This window comes from Cannabis sativa, chromosome 6 (assembly GCF_029168945.1).
Source record: "Cannabis sativa cultivar Pink pepper isolate KNU-18-1 chromosome 6, ASM2916894v1, whole genome shotgun sequence".
NCBI classification, from domain to species: Eukaryota; Viridiplantae; Streptophyta; class Magnoliopsida; order Rosales; family Cannabaceae; genus Cannabis; species Cannabis sativa.
In genome coordinates, this window is record NC_083606.1 from 260,652 (window position 1) to 278,102 (window position 17,451).

At 28.6% G+C, this 17,451-nt stretch overlaps 1 protein-coding gene across 2 annotated transcripts; it reads left to right on the plus strand.

Moving 5' to 3' along the window:
• Positions 1-11,818: 11,818 nt before the first annotated feature.
• Positions 11,819-16,358, plus strand: LOC115725318 (phosphatidylinositol/phosphatidylcholine transfer protein SFH13). 2 transcript variants are annotated; one of them, XM_030654797.2, is made up of 15 exons: positions 11,819-12,134; positions 12,951-13,061; positions 13,144-13,233; positions 13,330-13,447; positions 13,527-13,626; positions 13,748-14,014; positions 14,141-14,218; positions 14,294-14,398; positions 14,472-14,621; positions 14,722-14,820; positions 14,909-15,022; positions 15,097-15,265; positions 15,358-15,749; positions 15,837-15,911; positions 16,011-16,358. In XM_030654797.2, exons 2-15 carry the CDS (start codon positions 13,046-13,048, stop codon positions 16,029-16,031), a joined length of 1,794 nt encoding a protein of 597 aa, XP_030510657.2. In that variant the 5' UTR covers positions 11,819-12,134; positions 12,951-13,045; the 3' UTR covers positions 16,032-16,358. The 2 variants fall into 2 exon arrangements, with proteins under 2 accessions (XP_030510657.2, XP_030510656.2); XM_030654796.2 differs by having other exon boundaries at positions 13,144-13,447.
• The last annotated feature ends 1,093 nt before the right edge of the window (positions 16,359-17,451 follow it).

Consider the following 17,451-nt stretch of genomic DNA (forward strand, 5'->3'; position numbering starts at 1 on the left):
TGGTTGTGTCTTTATTTTTAACTTTTCTAACCATAATAATGTCATTTGTTCTGATATTGGACTAGTTTACTTCTGGTGAAACTGTTCTTGCTGTTGATGGATAATCCATTTCGGTCTTATAGGAAATGCCACATTGAGATAAAGGTTTGAACTTTAGACCACCCTTAGTGAGAACTTATGTAGATGTGAACTGGATCATGGATTATGCAGAGAGATTATTAAGTATTGACATTGTTTAGATTAGTCTTGACCATAGTTGCATTATTGTTAAGTCACACATCTGAACCAACAAATTATTCTTTTCTTGATGGGTCAAGTGTGACTTTGTGTTTGATTCTCATTTTGTCTGCGAATTTTATGAACATTCTAAGTACAACTAGCTGAAGACTTTGAACTCGTCGTAACTTCATGATGACTTGTGTCGATAGATAGTTCCTTTAAGAACAAAGAGTTCTTCTCACGTGATGGAGTAGACAAAGATTTACTTCTAAGTCCAATTATCGTCAACAGCGGGGCTTGGAGAAAGTGTCAGATTTACTTCTACCTAACGGAAATTGGGACACACTCAAGCTTCACAGTCTTTTTGACCAGATAATTGTTAGTAACATCTTAAGAGGCGGTAACAGTCTTTCAAAAAAAACAAAGCATGGAAAAAGTGTTGAGAGAGTTATGGTTTATTCTGCATTAATGGTAGTGAAATTAAGATTTATGCAGCAGCCTTTTTGGTCTGTTTCTATAAGCTTTGTTTGTGACTCTCTTGAGTCTTGACACACCACACCAAAGTCAAACCACCCCCTTCTCTTCACATTACTATTGTTAATGTTATGATGAATAGTTGATAATAGTAGTATCACTATTAAATTTCATGATTCCATTATAGAACTTTCACTTGTTGTTTATCAAGGCTATGTAATGTTTCTATTGGCTACAATACCATTAGAATAGAATTATATGATGGGTCATTGAGACAGGTTGGGTTTGCAGAGTTCACTAGTTTTATTTTATACACATAAGAAAAAGCCAAAAGGTACTGTTGTTTGTTGTGACTGTACATTGATAGTGACAATACCACCTAGCCTCCCCCTATATGCAATTTGCTTACTTTTGGATTCATTTAAATCTTATGTAATTGTTGGGAAAATTAAGTATTAGATTTTATATAAATTAGTTAAATAATTTTTAAAAAATATTGCTAAATAATTGTAAATATAGTGTCCAATAGTAATGTTCTTTTGAATTTTTATCTTAGTTCTTTTATTTAATTACTTACTCACACTTTTGTTTCTTGTTAAGAGTAAAATAAGCATTGCACGTTTTTTTTTTAATCAACAAAAAATAAATTATGTGGTCAATATCTTTTCTTCATACTATTGGTAGCTTAGAGAATTCTAGAGAATACGTGTCAATTATAAGAATCTTATACTTTATTTTTCTAAATTGGGTGATCGGTATGCACTTCGAGAGCTCTTATCCCATTAAAGATGACAATACCAAAACATGTTAGTTTTCTAAAGGGCCAAGCATAATCCCTCCTATAAAGAGTTGTGGTAAAATTCCAATCCTTTAAGTGAAGCAAGAAAGTATGACAATAAAGTTATAAGCATTATATGTTATTAAACAAAGGCATAACACATTAGACATAGACTAATAGTGTTTTTTCTTGGTTTGGTTTGGACAAAAAAAGAAGAAGAAGATTATGATGATGAAAAGTAGGGCTGATTTGAGTTTTTGAATTTTACAAGACAAACATGTGATTGTAAAATATAAGTAGACTTTATTTTTGTCAGAGACAAGCTAAGCTAGTAAAGTGAGTTAATAGAGATTATTAACTATTATAGGATAAAACCAAGAGAGATGTTGGAAAATCATGATTTTGAGTAGCTCACCACTGTCCCCAATTATATATATAATTATTAAAAAATGATAATAATCTCGACCAAAATTGTCATAGTTTTACTCTGAAAAATCAACAACATGCATAGTTTACTTACTTTAATAAGGGTCAAAGACTAGGTTCTTCTAGGGAAAATACAATATTCTTTTAAAGGTTGTTTGAAAAACTCTCTATCTATTTCATTAGGAGAATTTTTAGTCTAATTTTTTTTTTATAATTGTATGCATTGTAGCTATTTAGTACAACATGTAAATTTTTAAAAAAATTTAAATAATTTATTATGGCAAAAATAAAATTTACATATTTTGTTATTATTTTTCTTTTATATACGCGTGATAAGTAATTATTTAAACATTATTTTCGACACTGTAAGTTATTTAAAATTTTTTAAAAAAATTACAAGTAATCTTAAATAGTTATAACATATGCGAAGATGAAAAAAAAATAAACTTCAAAATTTTCCTGCCGAAACAGATAAATGGTCTACTAGAATGATACTTTAAGGTGATCCATTACATAAATTTTTTTCCTATATTATATATAATATATGTGAAAAATGCTAAAGGGGTACACGTGGTGCCTATCACCTTTCTGAGGTGTAATATTATTATTGGTGCAACTTAACTTTAGATCTCACTTATTTTATTTTAATAAATATTATAAAAAATTACTAATCAATTATATAGTGACACTTCATAGTGGTGGGTGTCTCATAGTAATGTTTTATCTATACACGAGAAGTGCTACAAGGCAATAATAATTCTTAGTATTTTTTTTTAGTTCAATTAAGTATATTGTTATTAATTAAATTAAGTATCAAATTATATAATTTAATATAAGCTAATTAGGATTTTTGTCCCCTGAACTTTAACATGTACCAAATCATGTCCCTTAAAACTTTTAAGGTCGTTAAAAATACTCCTTGAACTATTGAGATTGTTAGATTTAAGGATTTTTTTCCCAATTTTAGTAAAAAAGTCTAACATGGATGAAAGTCTAAGGATTATGATTTAGTACATGTTAAAGTTCGAGGGGTATGATTTGATAGATATTAAAGTCTGGGGAGCATGATTTAGTATATAAACAATCATTAAAATAGTAAAATTGAATAAATTAGACAAAAGTATTTAAATCCAACAATCTCAATAATTTAAAGAGTATTTTTAACAATCTTAAAAATTCAAAAAATATAATTTAATACATATAAAAATTTAACAACTAAAAATACTAATTAACCTTTGATATAATAATTTTAAAAAATATTAGTAAATCATTCACTTTCAATATGTATATATATAGATATAGAGTAGAGGGTAAAGAGTAGGGGGTTAGGTGTGTCATATGTATAGTGTTTTTGGTTTTTGTCAGAGTGAGAGAGAGATAGGGGAATCACGGGGGATTATTTGTCTTACCTTCCCAATTTCAATTCTATAATAATAATAATAATGTAATTATTATTATAATAATTAAGCATGTAATATTTTGTTATATATAAATTATTAAAGAGAATGAGAAGTAAAAAAAGGAGAATTTGGGTGGTGTTGTGTGTTCTGATGATTTCTGACTCTATTATATAAAAGAATAAACACATAGAGAAGTGGACAAAAGAGAATGGAAGAATTGAGTGAGTAGTCATGATATTGTTATTACTTATTAGAGTACTTAATGCATGCAAATTATAGTGTTGTCTTTTTGTCTTTGAATTTTACAATAATACAACTTCATATAGCATAGTAAAAACTCCAATTCTATTCTATTCTATTCTATTATATTCTTATTGTGTTTGTGTGTATATATTATGTATATATATATATATAAAGAGAGAGAGATAGGAATGTGAAAGTAACTAATAACTGCATGCATAATTGCATATATATATGTTTAGGACAAGTGGTCTCTGTGTTTGTTTGAAAGGGACTTTTCTTTATTTATTTCTTCCTCGAGACTCTCAAATCCATACCCCATTCCATCTTATCCCCTTTCCTATCCCACCTTATATTACCTACCGGGTAAAATGAAAACACTATCTATGGTGGTGAATATACATATATATGCTTTATGGACTTGTTTGATATAGTGTGTATTCTATTGTGTTATATTAGTATTATTTAATATAATAATATTAACTTGTACTAATAAATTGTGTAAATTTATCATATATTTTCAATAAACTTGACTTCAACACCGATTCTGGATCCAGATCTAGGTTCGAGTTCAAGTTTGGATTCCAGTCCCTGTCTGGGTCTGAGACTAGCTTTGGATCTGGGGTCTGGGTCCGAGTTTGAGTTAAGGTCTAGAGTCTGAGTTCAAGGTTTGGTTTGGGGTTCAAGATCCGTGGTTCAGATCCCGAATACAGGTTTGAGTCCAAGTCCCTTGATCCGGGTCCCTGGATCTGGGTTGGCGATTAGGGTTACTCTATATCTTTTGTAAATATTATAATATAAGCTAATACATACAATTTGTTATGTATTAAATAATACAACTTACATTGTATTAAAATTATTGATCGTAATAATTAATACAATATATTATTTTAATAAAACATAGTGTTATTTGTTATTTAATACAATACAACCCTTATACGAAACGAGTACCATGTACATCATAGTATACCCTCTAGTTTATACTAATAAAATTAATTAAAAAAATATCATAAAATAGTTATCTTATCAGATTATATAAAAAGAAAAAAATAAACTAAAAAACTCTCTTGGTTATTGAAACAAATAAGAGGTTCACTAAAATACTAAGGCTGACCCTGAGTTGAAATGAATCATAATAAAAAAAAAATTAGGTCTTTACTATAAAGATAAATGGTTTTTTTTTTTTTAAATGAGTCCCTAAAATGAGTAGGCCTTAGGTGCGGGCCTAGCCCTATGTCTAGGGCCGGCCCTGCAAAATACCTAAAACTGTTTCAGGAACAAACAAATTATAATGATTTTGCGTCTCTATTTTTAATCATCTTTTGATATTTTAAAATAACTTCATCAAAATTTTTCTTATCAAACTGATAATCATCTTTCAGTTAATCTAGCCTCCTTGGTTCCTCGGGACTAATAAAGGGTAGTACATGAATATTCACATGTCCATCAATTATGCCTTTCGGTCTGATTTTAGGCCTTGACTCACCTTCTTCACTAGAAGGATTTTTGTTGTCTTGATCTCAATTTAATAATAAATAAGTCCGAACTAATTGAATACTAGTTCCAGAAATTTGTAAAATGAGTTTGTTATTTCTATAAAAAAATATATATATAATTTATAATTCTAAATTTAAGAATGTACTATTCACTTACCCTATATAATTTGAAGAGAGTTCTACACCACCTTATGTATTGTTTTGTCACCCAACACCTAACTCTTTTAAACCCACAAGTTATTATGTAAAAATAAATAAAGAGAAATCATAAAAATTAGGTTCATTGTTCAAAAGAAGTTAGTCAATGATTAATATAATATTATTATTATTTTGTCAAGAAATGAATGCTTTTTTTCTTTTGGCAAGATAAATGAATGATTACAATTTGTTTTTGGGAAATTTGTTAAAATATACTTAAAAATTTAGATTATTCTTTTAATATACCACCTTTAAATAAATACTCTAAATATTCTCCAAACACCCTAAAACCCCAAAATTACCCTTACAATTCAAAAGCTCTCTTCTCCCACTCTCTCTGTCTAACTTCCTCCTCTCTCTCTCTCTATTATTCCCTTCCAGCCCCTGTTCACGAGCTTCGATCAACCAAGACGACCCGCGACCGAGAAGACCCATAACGACTCGCGACGACCCATAAGAAGCACCCAAGACAACCCACGACCACCGCATTTTTTTCTGGTTTCTGACCCATCTAGCGCTTGTTTTCTGCATTTTTTTTTCTGGTTTTTGACGATGTCGCGAAACATCGCGAAATCTTGAAATATCTCTAAATGTCTTCAATTCACAACAATGCTTGTTTTCTGCATTTTTTTTTTTCTGATTTTTTGACGATGTCGCGAAACATCACGAAATCATGAAAACATCTCTAAATGTCTCCAATTCACAACATCGCGAAACACATCGCGAACATCATCGCGAAATATCGCTAAAGATCGCAAATCATCACTAAACTTCATTCCTGACTTTAGATTAATCTATCATTGCAAATACATTATTAAATATCGTAAAAAATCGCAAAAAACTGGTAAACCAGAAGAAAAAAACGCAAAAAACAAGAGGAAATGTAAGGCAGCCGAACAACACTAGCTCTGGTGATGGGTCGTTCGACTGGTAGAGTGTGTGCGTGTGTGTGGTGTGAGTATCCTAGAGAGAGAGAGAGAGAGAGAGAGAGAGAGAGAGAGAGAGAGAGAGAGAGAGAGAGAGAGAGAGAGAGAGAGAGAGAGAGAGAGAGAGAGAGAGAGATGGATGTTTGGTTTTTATTTGTTTAGGGGTAAAAATTGGATAAGAAAAATGGTATAAGTATATTTTGCATAATGCAAAATATGCTACCATATTTTTGGTGGATAAATTAATTTTAAGCATATAATATCAAATTTTCCTTTGTTAATGTGAAATATATAAGAAATATGAGTAATACATTCCTAAAGAATTATTTTGGTACACTTTCTTTCTCATTTGAAAATAGAGTTTTTTAATTTTTATTATGTATAATTATTTATAAATTTTTAAAAAAATTATAAATAATTTACATTACTAAAAATAAACTTTAAAAGTTACTTATCATAGGTATAAGAAAAAATAGCTAAATGTGCAACATAACATTTAAATATTTTTTTTTGACACGATCAGCTATTTCAAATATTTTAAAAATTTATAAAAGTGATCTGCAATGTACGCATTATAGAAAATATTTAGATTGAAAAACTCTTACAAATATCAATAGAGATAAAAAATCTACTAAAATGATAAATTTAATCATTGTTATCAATGATATTAATCATATTAGGAATTCTTTCAGTAGCATATTTCTGTCGCATTGTAATCGGTCAAAAAACTATGTTGCTCATTCTTTAACAAAACGAGCATTAGATTTAGATGAAGTCCGGATGTGGTGGCCGGGCTTCTTCGTTGATTTAGCTGTTTAAATTGCCTATCTTTTATATCCGGATCTTTTAACATGGAATTTCTCAGTTTCAAAAAAAAAAAAAAAACCTTACCCCAAGAGAGAGAGTTGACCATTCATTTCATGCAACAAATGTAAATATTAAACTTGATTCTTACGCTGACTTACACATAAATACTTACGTACACATTTCATATCATATAATATAATTTATATATATATATACACACTTCTACTTCATCACAATTCACAACCACATTAATTAATTTTTTCCTAAAAAAATAATAATTATAAAACAATGACCACACAATAATAAGTGCAGCTGTCAATGAAAAATTCTTATTGCCCCCTTTTGGAATATTAGATAACCAAATCTATATATCTTATATTACCCCTTTATTTTCTTTCTTAATTTCTATATTCTTTCGTTATTTTTTTCACATTAATGTGTTTAATTGATTTATATGGATATTACTTGATGTGATTAGATAATGACTTAATTGGGTTAAGGCCGGTTTGGGAGTATATATCATTATAATTCACATCACATATCTATATCTATATATGTATATATATAATAATATATGCTTTTTATATTTATTTTCTTCTTTTAGGTTTCAAAATTGATTAGCTACCACACACACACATTATTATTATTTTTATTCTAATTATATTCAAACAATTAACTTTCTTCATTATCCTTTCCTTTCCTATAATTATATTCTAGTTATTTTGTTTTGTTTATTTTTATAAATTGAGAAATTATAATAACTAAAAAGAGTGAAAATGTGTGAAAATATTTATATGAAATTAAATGTGGTGGAGAATTAATATATATTAAATTAATAGATGTAAATATGTATGTGTGTTGCATTAATACTAATAAGTAGTTGGGTGACCATTACCAAACCACAAAATCCATGTGATATCTAACTCATTTCAATATTTGACATTATGTAAATAAATGTGTGTATATATATGTATATATAATAAGGTACATTTCACATAATGATATACATGCTTTAAATTTATACCACACAATTAAATATGTTGTTGTCCCATACTTTAAAAAAAAAACAAAAACAAAAATACAATTTGTATAAAAAAAAATTAATATTTTTACAATTTTTTTTTTAAATTTTATTTACATATTTTTTTATGTATTTTTATGTTACATTTTTATTCTTTTGTTGATAATTTTTTGTTATTTGTATATTATTTTTTTATGCTGTTTTGATGTTATTTCTTGTTACTTTCATGTGATTTTTTTTTTGTATTTTTATAAAATACCATAAAATATATTAAAAAAAAACTTTAAACGCAAAAATATAAAATTTTACAAAAATTGGTATTTTATGTAATTATCTCTTAAAAATATCAATATTTAAAATTAATTACATATCATACTATTATTATAGCATATAATTCAAGAGTTTTGTTACACTAATGGTGCCTAATATATACTTTACGCAGACTGGTTGTAGACTAAGGCAGATCAAGGTCGGCCCTAGGCTCAGGTGAACTAAGCCCGTGCTTAGGATCCACCATCTTAGGGCCTCAATAAAAAAATATACATATTTTTTAATAAGTTTATAAAAATACTATTTATTCATATAATAAGGGCCTACTTTATTTTTTTCGTTAAGCCTATTTCAACTCAGAGCAGATCCTGTGAGAGATTAAGCTCGTACTTTGGCCAAATAATTAATTCTTTAATTACATGGTGTCTCAAACTTTTAATCCCTTAGCTTTTCATTCAAATAAATTTTACCATTTCACCAAATTATATACCATATTTAATTAACATTAAGTGAGTAGAAAAAATATTTGGATAGGGATCGCAAAAAATTATTTTACCTTAGGCTCTAAATAGCTTAAGATTAACCCTGGCTGTACGAGTAGTTAACAGTTTTTTACATAAATTATTAAATTAAAATATATAAAATTTAATATTAAATTACATCAACAAACAATAGTAATATTATTTTTGTGGTGTTGGGTATGAATTACTATTTTTCATAATTTAATAATTTTTTGTACAAATTATTTTTTTAATGCATTATTTAGAATAATGCTAATTTATATATAGGTTATTGGAATTTTTACTCCTTAAACTTTAACATGTACCAAATCATATTCCGTGAACGTTTTTAGTCATTAAAAATTCCTCATGTACTATTAAGATTGTTGGATTTAAGGATAGTTATCTAGTTTAATTCAATTTTACTTATTCTGTGATTGTGCATGTACTAAATCATGTTTATTAGACTTTGATATCTACCAAATTATACCTCTTGATCTTTAACGTGTACTAAATCAAGCCCTCTGAACTTTTATCTATGTTAGACTTTCCTTACTAAAATTAAAAAAAAAATCTTAAATCTAACAATCTCAATGGTTCAGGAGGAATTTTTAACGACCTTAAAATTTTAAGGGATAAAATCCTAATTAGCCATATACAGTAGAACCTCTATTCAAGAATACACTTGGGACCAAACAAATTATATTCTACTTGAGAGGTTATAACTAAATGGAGTTACACTAGAAAAAAAAAATAAAATACCAAAAAATATCAATGTAATAATAATAACAATAAATAATTATTAATACTATATTATAATAGAATTATTTTAGAGTTATATAATGTTAATACATATATTACAATTTAGAATAAAATTATTAATTTTATGTAAATAAATTTACAAAACATATGTATATATTTTATTAAGATGTAATTATTCTTATATAGAGGTATACTTTGTTAATACGGGACTTCAAAAATGTATAACTAATTACAATTTAGAGGTTATTCTTATTTATAACTGGCCCAAATTGGGACTTAATTTTTTTTATAACAAATTAGAGGTTATTCTTGACTAGAGTATTCTTAAATAGAGGTTCTACTGTATATATAACTAAAAGGTATACATTATTGGAAAGGTCTACAATGCACCCATTAAATGGGTGTTTTAGTAGACTCCTTTTTCTGTTTTAACATATAGGAGATTTTTTTAGTTTATTTATTTTTTCATTATCGTGTACATTATAATTAATTAGAACAATCTATAAATTTTTAAAAAATTTCAAATAATTTACAATGTCAACATAAAATTTATATATTTTATACAAGTAGTAAGTAATTATTTAAATTTTATTTTCGGCAATTTTTTTTAAAAATTTACATCACTTCAATAATTACAATGTATGTAATTATGAAAAAAAATCAACTAAAAAGGTTTTAAAAAAAAACCCAAGCAGATAATGAGTATATTAAACCACCCTTTAAGAAATCTAGTACATAAATTTTCTACATAATTTTGAGAAGTAAATGTATGTAGAGTTGAGTTATATGATGTGCCATTAAAATTAGGAATTTTTTGTACTATTTTACATACATGTATATATATTATATTATGAGTATGACCCATCCACATCCACACATCATTATCATTATTATATAACTAAGATTTTGTATTTCATTATAATAATGTGAATGAGTCAACATTCAAATAATAATAATCTTTCTGTAAATACATATAATAGAAATATTTTATAATTAATTATAAGGTTAATTATATTAATTAATTACAAAAACCCTACCCTCTTTCCTATTTAATTGGTATAAGCTAATAGTTGTTGTAAGTTGAAATCCTTCATAATCTAACAACAACAACAATAATGATAATATCAATTTTGGATTAAAGACTAGACCCATTCTTTTTGGATATTATTTATACAAATAATTTAATTATATTATATACATATATATAACACACACTTAACCTCAAAGATCACTTTCCAACTCCTATTTGGCCGTACCATTTTTCCTTCTCATAAGTTACATTATTTTTATATTTGTGATATATATTTTCACATAATATTTGCAATATATTTCCTATGACTATGTGGTCAAAAATAAAATAAAGAACTTTCTTATAATAAAATGGCATACTATGTTATTTTAAATTGAATCTTGTATTTTTTTAGAATTGTTTATTTGAATTTTATATGTTAAAAAATTAACTAAATAGACATTAATTTCCATTTTTTTGTTTAAAATATTTTTGAATATAATTATAGAAAAATTTACAATGCACTTTTAAAAAGGTTATTTTGGTACAATCTATTTTTTTTACACCCCTATCTATTTAGATGTTTAGGTGCGTTTTGTTAATTCAATTTATTTTTATAATATTCTACCTTCTAATTATTTAGAAAATACAATAAAATATTTTAATTTTTTTTAAGTAATTAAAATTAATAAAAAATATATTTTTTTTTTTCAATTTGCAATTATTATCATTTTGTATCTTGTATTTTACAAAAATTATTAATTAGACTCTCTATTTTATTAATTAACAAATTGAATCATGTATTTTTCAAATTGGTACAAAATAATACTTCGAGCTGACAGTTTTTTATTATAACCAACTTGATGATAATTTATAGCACTGACAAATACAATAAGTGTTATCATCACTTTTAGATAAAATTACTATTAAATTTTATTTTAACAAAATATCACTTCAAGTATTATTTTATAATTTGTGCTATTTTAAAAAATATAAAATTTATTTTATTATTTAAATAATCCAATCAAATAATTTTTATAAAAACACATAATTTAAAATAATATTTTTCCATTTATATTGAAAGATAAATAATTAAAAGACATAATCCAAATTAAATAAGATAATTCTTCAGAAAAAAAAGAAAAAAAAATTAAATAAGATAAAGGAATGAGACACTCGAACCTTCATACATAAAATAAATATCTAAAAATCAATTATAAAAAAAAACCCATTTATTATTTTATTTATTTAATTTTTTTTATTATTATTACACACATATATATAGAGAGAGAAAGTGAATAAGCAAAGCCAAGAAAGAGAGAGAGAGAAAGAAAAGGAAGAGAGAAGAGGAGGCAGAGCCACTGAGGCAGACACCAATCTGTATCTATATGTGTATATGTGTGTATATATATATATATAACATATAGATACAATACAATACAACAAAAAAGGCATAACCCATTTCGATTCATTGATATTATATATTGATAATAATACGATTACACCAAAAAGCAGATCTTCGTCGTCTCAGACCACACCAGCTGATTTCCTTTCTTCGAGACTCAATTCTCAATCCCATCTTCCATTTCTGCCTCTAGGGTTTCAAAGGTATTGTTATTATATTCATTCATCGCTCAAAGCTTTAAGCTTTATGCTTTATTTATTAGTTTTTGGGTTTTTTTTTCTTGGATTGAATGTGAGATACCACTTCTTTTCCGCCATTGTTTGTCTTAATCGCCATTGTTACCAATACGAATACGAATTCAATAATATCATTTCATCAAATTCATTATTCTTCTTCTTCTTCTAACGCTTTAAAGTTTGCATTTTTATTTATGGGTTTTTGGCCCTTTTTTCAGCTCAATTTGATTCTGTCTAGAACACATTTACAATAATAAAGAAACCCAGATTAGAGAAACTGGCAAAAAGGTGGCAATTTGGTTTGTGGGATAGCATTGGTTTTTTGGGGTTATGGTGAAAAAAATGTGCTTTTTTAGATTTTGTTTTTGTTTTTGGTTTCTTTCTAATTAATAAGTTTTATATATTTTTGGTATGTTTTTTCCATCATTTCAATGGTACAGCAATCAAATTATGAGAAGTTTTACTCTTCTCTCACTTCATTCAATAGCTAATGAAAATGGGATTTTTTTATTTATTTATGTTTGATTATTTTAATATACTTAACCCCTTTCTCTTTAGGGAGGTTGGAACTTAAAACTTGTTTGCATATACAGTTGGAGTAGCTAGCTGCTCACTGAAATGTTAGTCAACAGTATTAGAGAATCCTAATCCTTTATTAGATTACCATTTCAACAGATACTATGAATATTCATTTTATTATTTTGATATTTTTTTGGTCTTGGTTTGGGGTCTTAATCATGTGTGGTCCGGTTCTAAGATGTTTGTTTGTTCTGTTCTTGACAGCATATGGAGACATGTACGTGAAAGAATCTTCTTCTGTCAATTTGTTTTTTCCTTTGGAAGATTAGTCAACTGGTTCAAAGTCTTGTCTTTTCAAGATGAATTCATTGCCAGGTACTGTTTACTTCATTGAAGACCTTTGTTGCTAAGATTTATTGGGAAAAAAATTGATCATTATTCATATTTGTTATTGAAGGCTTGGAAGGAATGAGTACTCATGAAGACATTAGAGATAGAAGATCAGATTTTGAAAACTCTGAAGATGAGAGGAGGCGTTCGAAAATCGGTAACCTCAAGAAGAAAGCCATAAATGCTTCTAATAAATTCACTCATTCACTTAAAAAAAGAGGGAAAAGAAAAATTGACTACAGGGTTCCCTCAGTGTCGATAGAGGATGTTCGGGATGAAAAAGAGGAGAGTGCTGTACAAGATTTGCGCCAAAGACTCCTCGACAGGGATTTGTTACCGTCTAGGCACGATGATTACTATACTCTGTTAAGGTTTGTCTAAATTTTGTACTATACTGCAGCATTTTTTTGTTAATGTTGCGATTGCTTATGATTACCTCTTATTTTGCAGATTTTTGAAAGCTCGGGACTTTAACATTGAAAAAACGATCCAAATGTGGGAAGAAATGCTAAACTGGAGAAAAGAGTACGGAACAGACACTATTTTGGAGGTTAGATGTCAACGTTTTACAACTCTGTAAATGTATGCTTGCGAGTAAAATCGGTGTAGCTGAAATGCAATATAGATTTGTTATTTCTGAGCTCATTTTTTTTTTATTGATCCATACATAGGATTTTGAATTTGAAGAGCTTGAAGAAGTGTTGCAGTATTATCCTCAAGGGTATCATGGGGTTGATAAAGAAGGCAGACCAGTGTACATTGAAAGGTTGGGTAAAGCTCATCCTAGTAAACTCATGCGTATAACCACAATCGAACGATACTTAAAGTACCATGTCCAAGAATTTGAGAGAGCAATACATGAGAAATTCCCAGCTTGTTCAATTGCGGCCAAGAAACAAATCTGTTCAACCACTACTATATTAGATGTGAATGGCTTAGTAAGTGACCTTTTATCAATGCCTTTTTTTAAGTTGAATTTAGTCCATATCACCTTAAAAGGTTTGTTATTTAGCGTTTTTACTGCGACCCTTTTTAATGGGAATCGATTTTTCGATGAAATGTAGGGAATAAAGAACTTCACTCGAACTGCTGCAAATCTTCTGGCAGCCATGACAAAGATAGACAATAGTTATTACCCCGAGGTATTTGAATCATTTCGGTGATTATTGTATTTTTGCTGCTAAATCAGTGCGTAATTGTTTTTGTAATGAATTCAGACACTACATCGAATGTACATCGTCAATGCTGGTCCTGGCTTTAAGAAAATGCTTTGGCCTGCTGCACAGAAGTTTCTTGATGCTAAGACAATTGCAAAGATACAGGTTCATAAATTTCTTTGAGTGTGTTTTTCTTTTCCTTAGTGCTGTTGAGTTAAAGCCCATTTTATTTTGTCAGGTTCTGGAACCGAAATCCTTGTCCAAACTTTTTGAAGTCATTGACCCGAGTGAGTTGCCTGACTTCCTGGGTGGATCATGTACATGCTCCACCGAGGGAGGTTGTCTTAGGTCTAACAAAGGACCATGGAATGATCCTGACATTATGAAGGTATATGGTACTCTATAACTTAAGCAGGAAAAGAATCTGCTAAAGTTTAAAACTTTTGTGGAACTAATATCTAAGATTAACATAGGTGTCTTATTTGTAGCTCGTACATGATGTCGAGGCAACTTTTGTGCGACAAATCACTAGAGTGTCACATGATCAACTGAAACTCGACTCTTTTGTACAGATACGCCCGATGAAGGTAAGTTCCATTTCACTATTGACATAATGTTGGTTTGTAACTAGCATATAGAAATATAACTCGATATAATTTTAAAACTTTTATGCAGGGACGGAGCAGTGATACTTCGAATGCAGAATCAGGGTCAGATATTGACGATCCTTGTTCCCCATTAAGGCGAAGTAGTTCTGCAGTACCTCGTTTGGCACCAGTACATGAAGAAGTGGGTCTTTTAGATTATAATATGGTTTGTGTTTATGTTTTTCGCATAAGACTTAACTTCCGTTTTGTGTGCAGGTCAGGGCATCAGATTCAAATGTATACTTTAGCTGCGATGATCATTTTCCTTCGGTTGAGAATACAAATGGAAATGATGATGAGGCAGCGCATGTCCAGGATCATCAATTACTAAATAACAATTGCAATGATATTAGGAATATTTCTCATCGGACACTTCATTCGGAAGGTAACTTTCAATTAGAATATTGTTGTGGCTACCGATTTCCCCACCTCTTGGATGTGTCAAATATAAAGTGTTTAATTTTCATCTATTTTCAGGTAGTTCAATTTTGCATTGGTTCAAAAATATTAGGGAAAAATTCGACAAAAGGGAATTCCATCGTGTGGCTGGAATGTTTTTATCTTTTTTGTTCAGACTATTCACAATTTTCCGCAGCGAAAGGTTTGAATTCTGGAGAAGACAGAACAACATTCACCCCTCTAACTTGATCGAACACAACACGAGTAGCCATTCAGAAGCTGTTGAAGCTGAAACATCGAATGAAGAAGATCGTGTCCTTCCATGTATAGAGCGTCTTCAGAGACTAGAAAAAGTATTTAGCGAAATCAGTAACAAGCCCGCTACAATTCCTATAGAGAAGGAAAAAATTCTAATGGAATCTATGGATAGGATAAAAAACGTCGAGATTGATCTCGAGAAAACAAAGAGGGTATGTTTTACTTGATCACATCTGATAATTAAACCAATGATTTGTTTGTTGGTTTGGCTAATAACCATCTGTTTCGTCGCATCACAGCTAGTCCATGCTACGGTGGTGAGGCAAATCGAGATTGCTGAATTTCTGGACAATCTACAACAGTCGAGTTGTCGAGTAAGTCAACTTTTTTTCTTTTAAAAACTTGATATGATCTGATGAGCCAAGTGTTTGTGTCTGAAACTGAAAAGAGACATCTTTATTTGTTAATTGCAGCAAAGAAGATTGTTTTGTTGAATGAAGGGTATACATAGTACAATGATCTAATGGGATTGGTGGGGGAAGAAAGAGAAGACACTAAAAACATAAATAGATAATTATATAATAAAAAAAACATAATTTAATTTTTTTGGGGGGGTCTTAAAATTTCCTCTGAAAAGGGTTGTTGTAACATGGCACAGATTGTAGAGAGAAAGAGAAAGAAAGAGAGAGAATTGCGGCATGTTTGTTGTTGTTGTTTCAATTGAGCTTCTTTGTGTTGTCTTTCATGGCTATGTAATTGTAATGTACAGCAAAAAGCAAATCCAACACTTTGAATTTGAAAATCTCTCCTTTTCTTCCTTACCTTTGTTTTTTCTTCAAAGCATTTCATTTGTTAATTATTATTATTATCATTGGATTGTCAAACTAGGATTTAAGGTGTAGTGAATGTGGGGTTAGAAAGTTTATATTGGTGTAATTAAGTATCAGGTTTCATATTTAGTGTTCAATAGCATTGTTCAGTTTTATTTTGAGCATTGTTATTGGGTATCATTAGTGTCTAGTACTTTTTAGACGTGTTACTTTGTAATTGGTTAATTAAATTATATGAGATTTAATACTTAATTGTACCAATAATGATATTGACACATCGACTTTTAGCATTTTTTTTGGTGTGAACCAACACAACACCAAATAATAACAGTACTAAATAATTTAATGTGGACCTGGTTTTGGGTGATGACAGCAAGATTTGGTTGGAGTGTGATGTCAAATACATTAGCCTTTGTTTTGTTTTTTATTTGGACAATAAGACTTAGAACGTGCTCTCCAAAAGCTTAAACTAAAACTAAATGTACCATTCAATGTTGTTATTAATAAAAGAAATTAGTATTGTTGAAAACTTCAGCATACTTGTAGGGGAAGTGGAAAAAGAGGAGTATTATAATCTTAGTTAATTTTTGTGTTTAAAAATATATGTTAAAATATTTTTGTTATGACAGTGTTTGTTATAGTTACAATATTATTTTTGTAAATTTTTGAAAAATTTCGAATAGTATACAAAAAATAAGTTTGAAGTTTTTGAACATGCAAGGTAGATTGGTATCTCACGAACTCGATTTTTCAGTACTGTAAATTATTTGGATTTTTTTTTTTAAATTTATAAGGATAATATTGTGACTATATCGAATATCGTTATAGTAGTGGCGGACCCAAAATTTGAAGTGAGGGGGGGCGTAAATAAATTTAAAAAGAAAATATAAAGTGTAGTTAGTGGGGTTTGAACCTTTACCCTCTAACCTATTTACCAACTACCTTAACCATTACACCAAGGTTACTATTATGTCTATAAATATCATCTTTTAATACAAATATATGTTGTAACTAATTAAAATACATATACATTTTTTTCTCGATTTTTTTTTTCAGGGGGGGCGACTGCCCCCCCTCGGTACAA

Coding starts and splice junctions, on each gene's coding strand:
- LOC115725318 (XM_030654796.2), top strand. Junction 14,219..14,293: donor ACAATAGTTATTACCCCGAG/GTATTTGAATCA, acceptor TAATGAATTCAG/ACACTACATCGAATGTACAT. Junction 15,750..15,836: donor ATCTCGAGAAAACAAAGAGG/GTATGTTTTACT, acceptor GTCGCATCACAG/CTAGTCCATGCTACGGTGGT.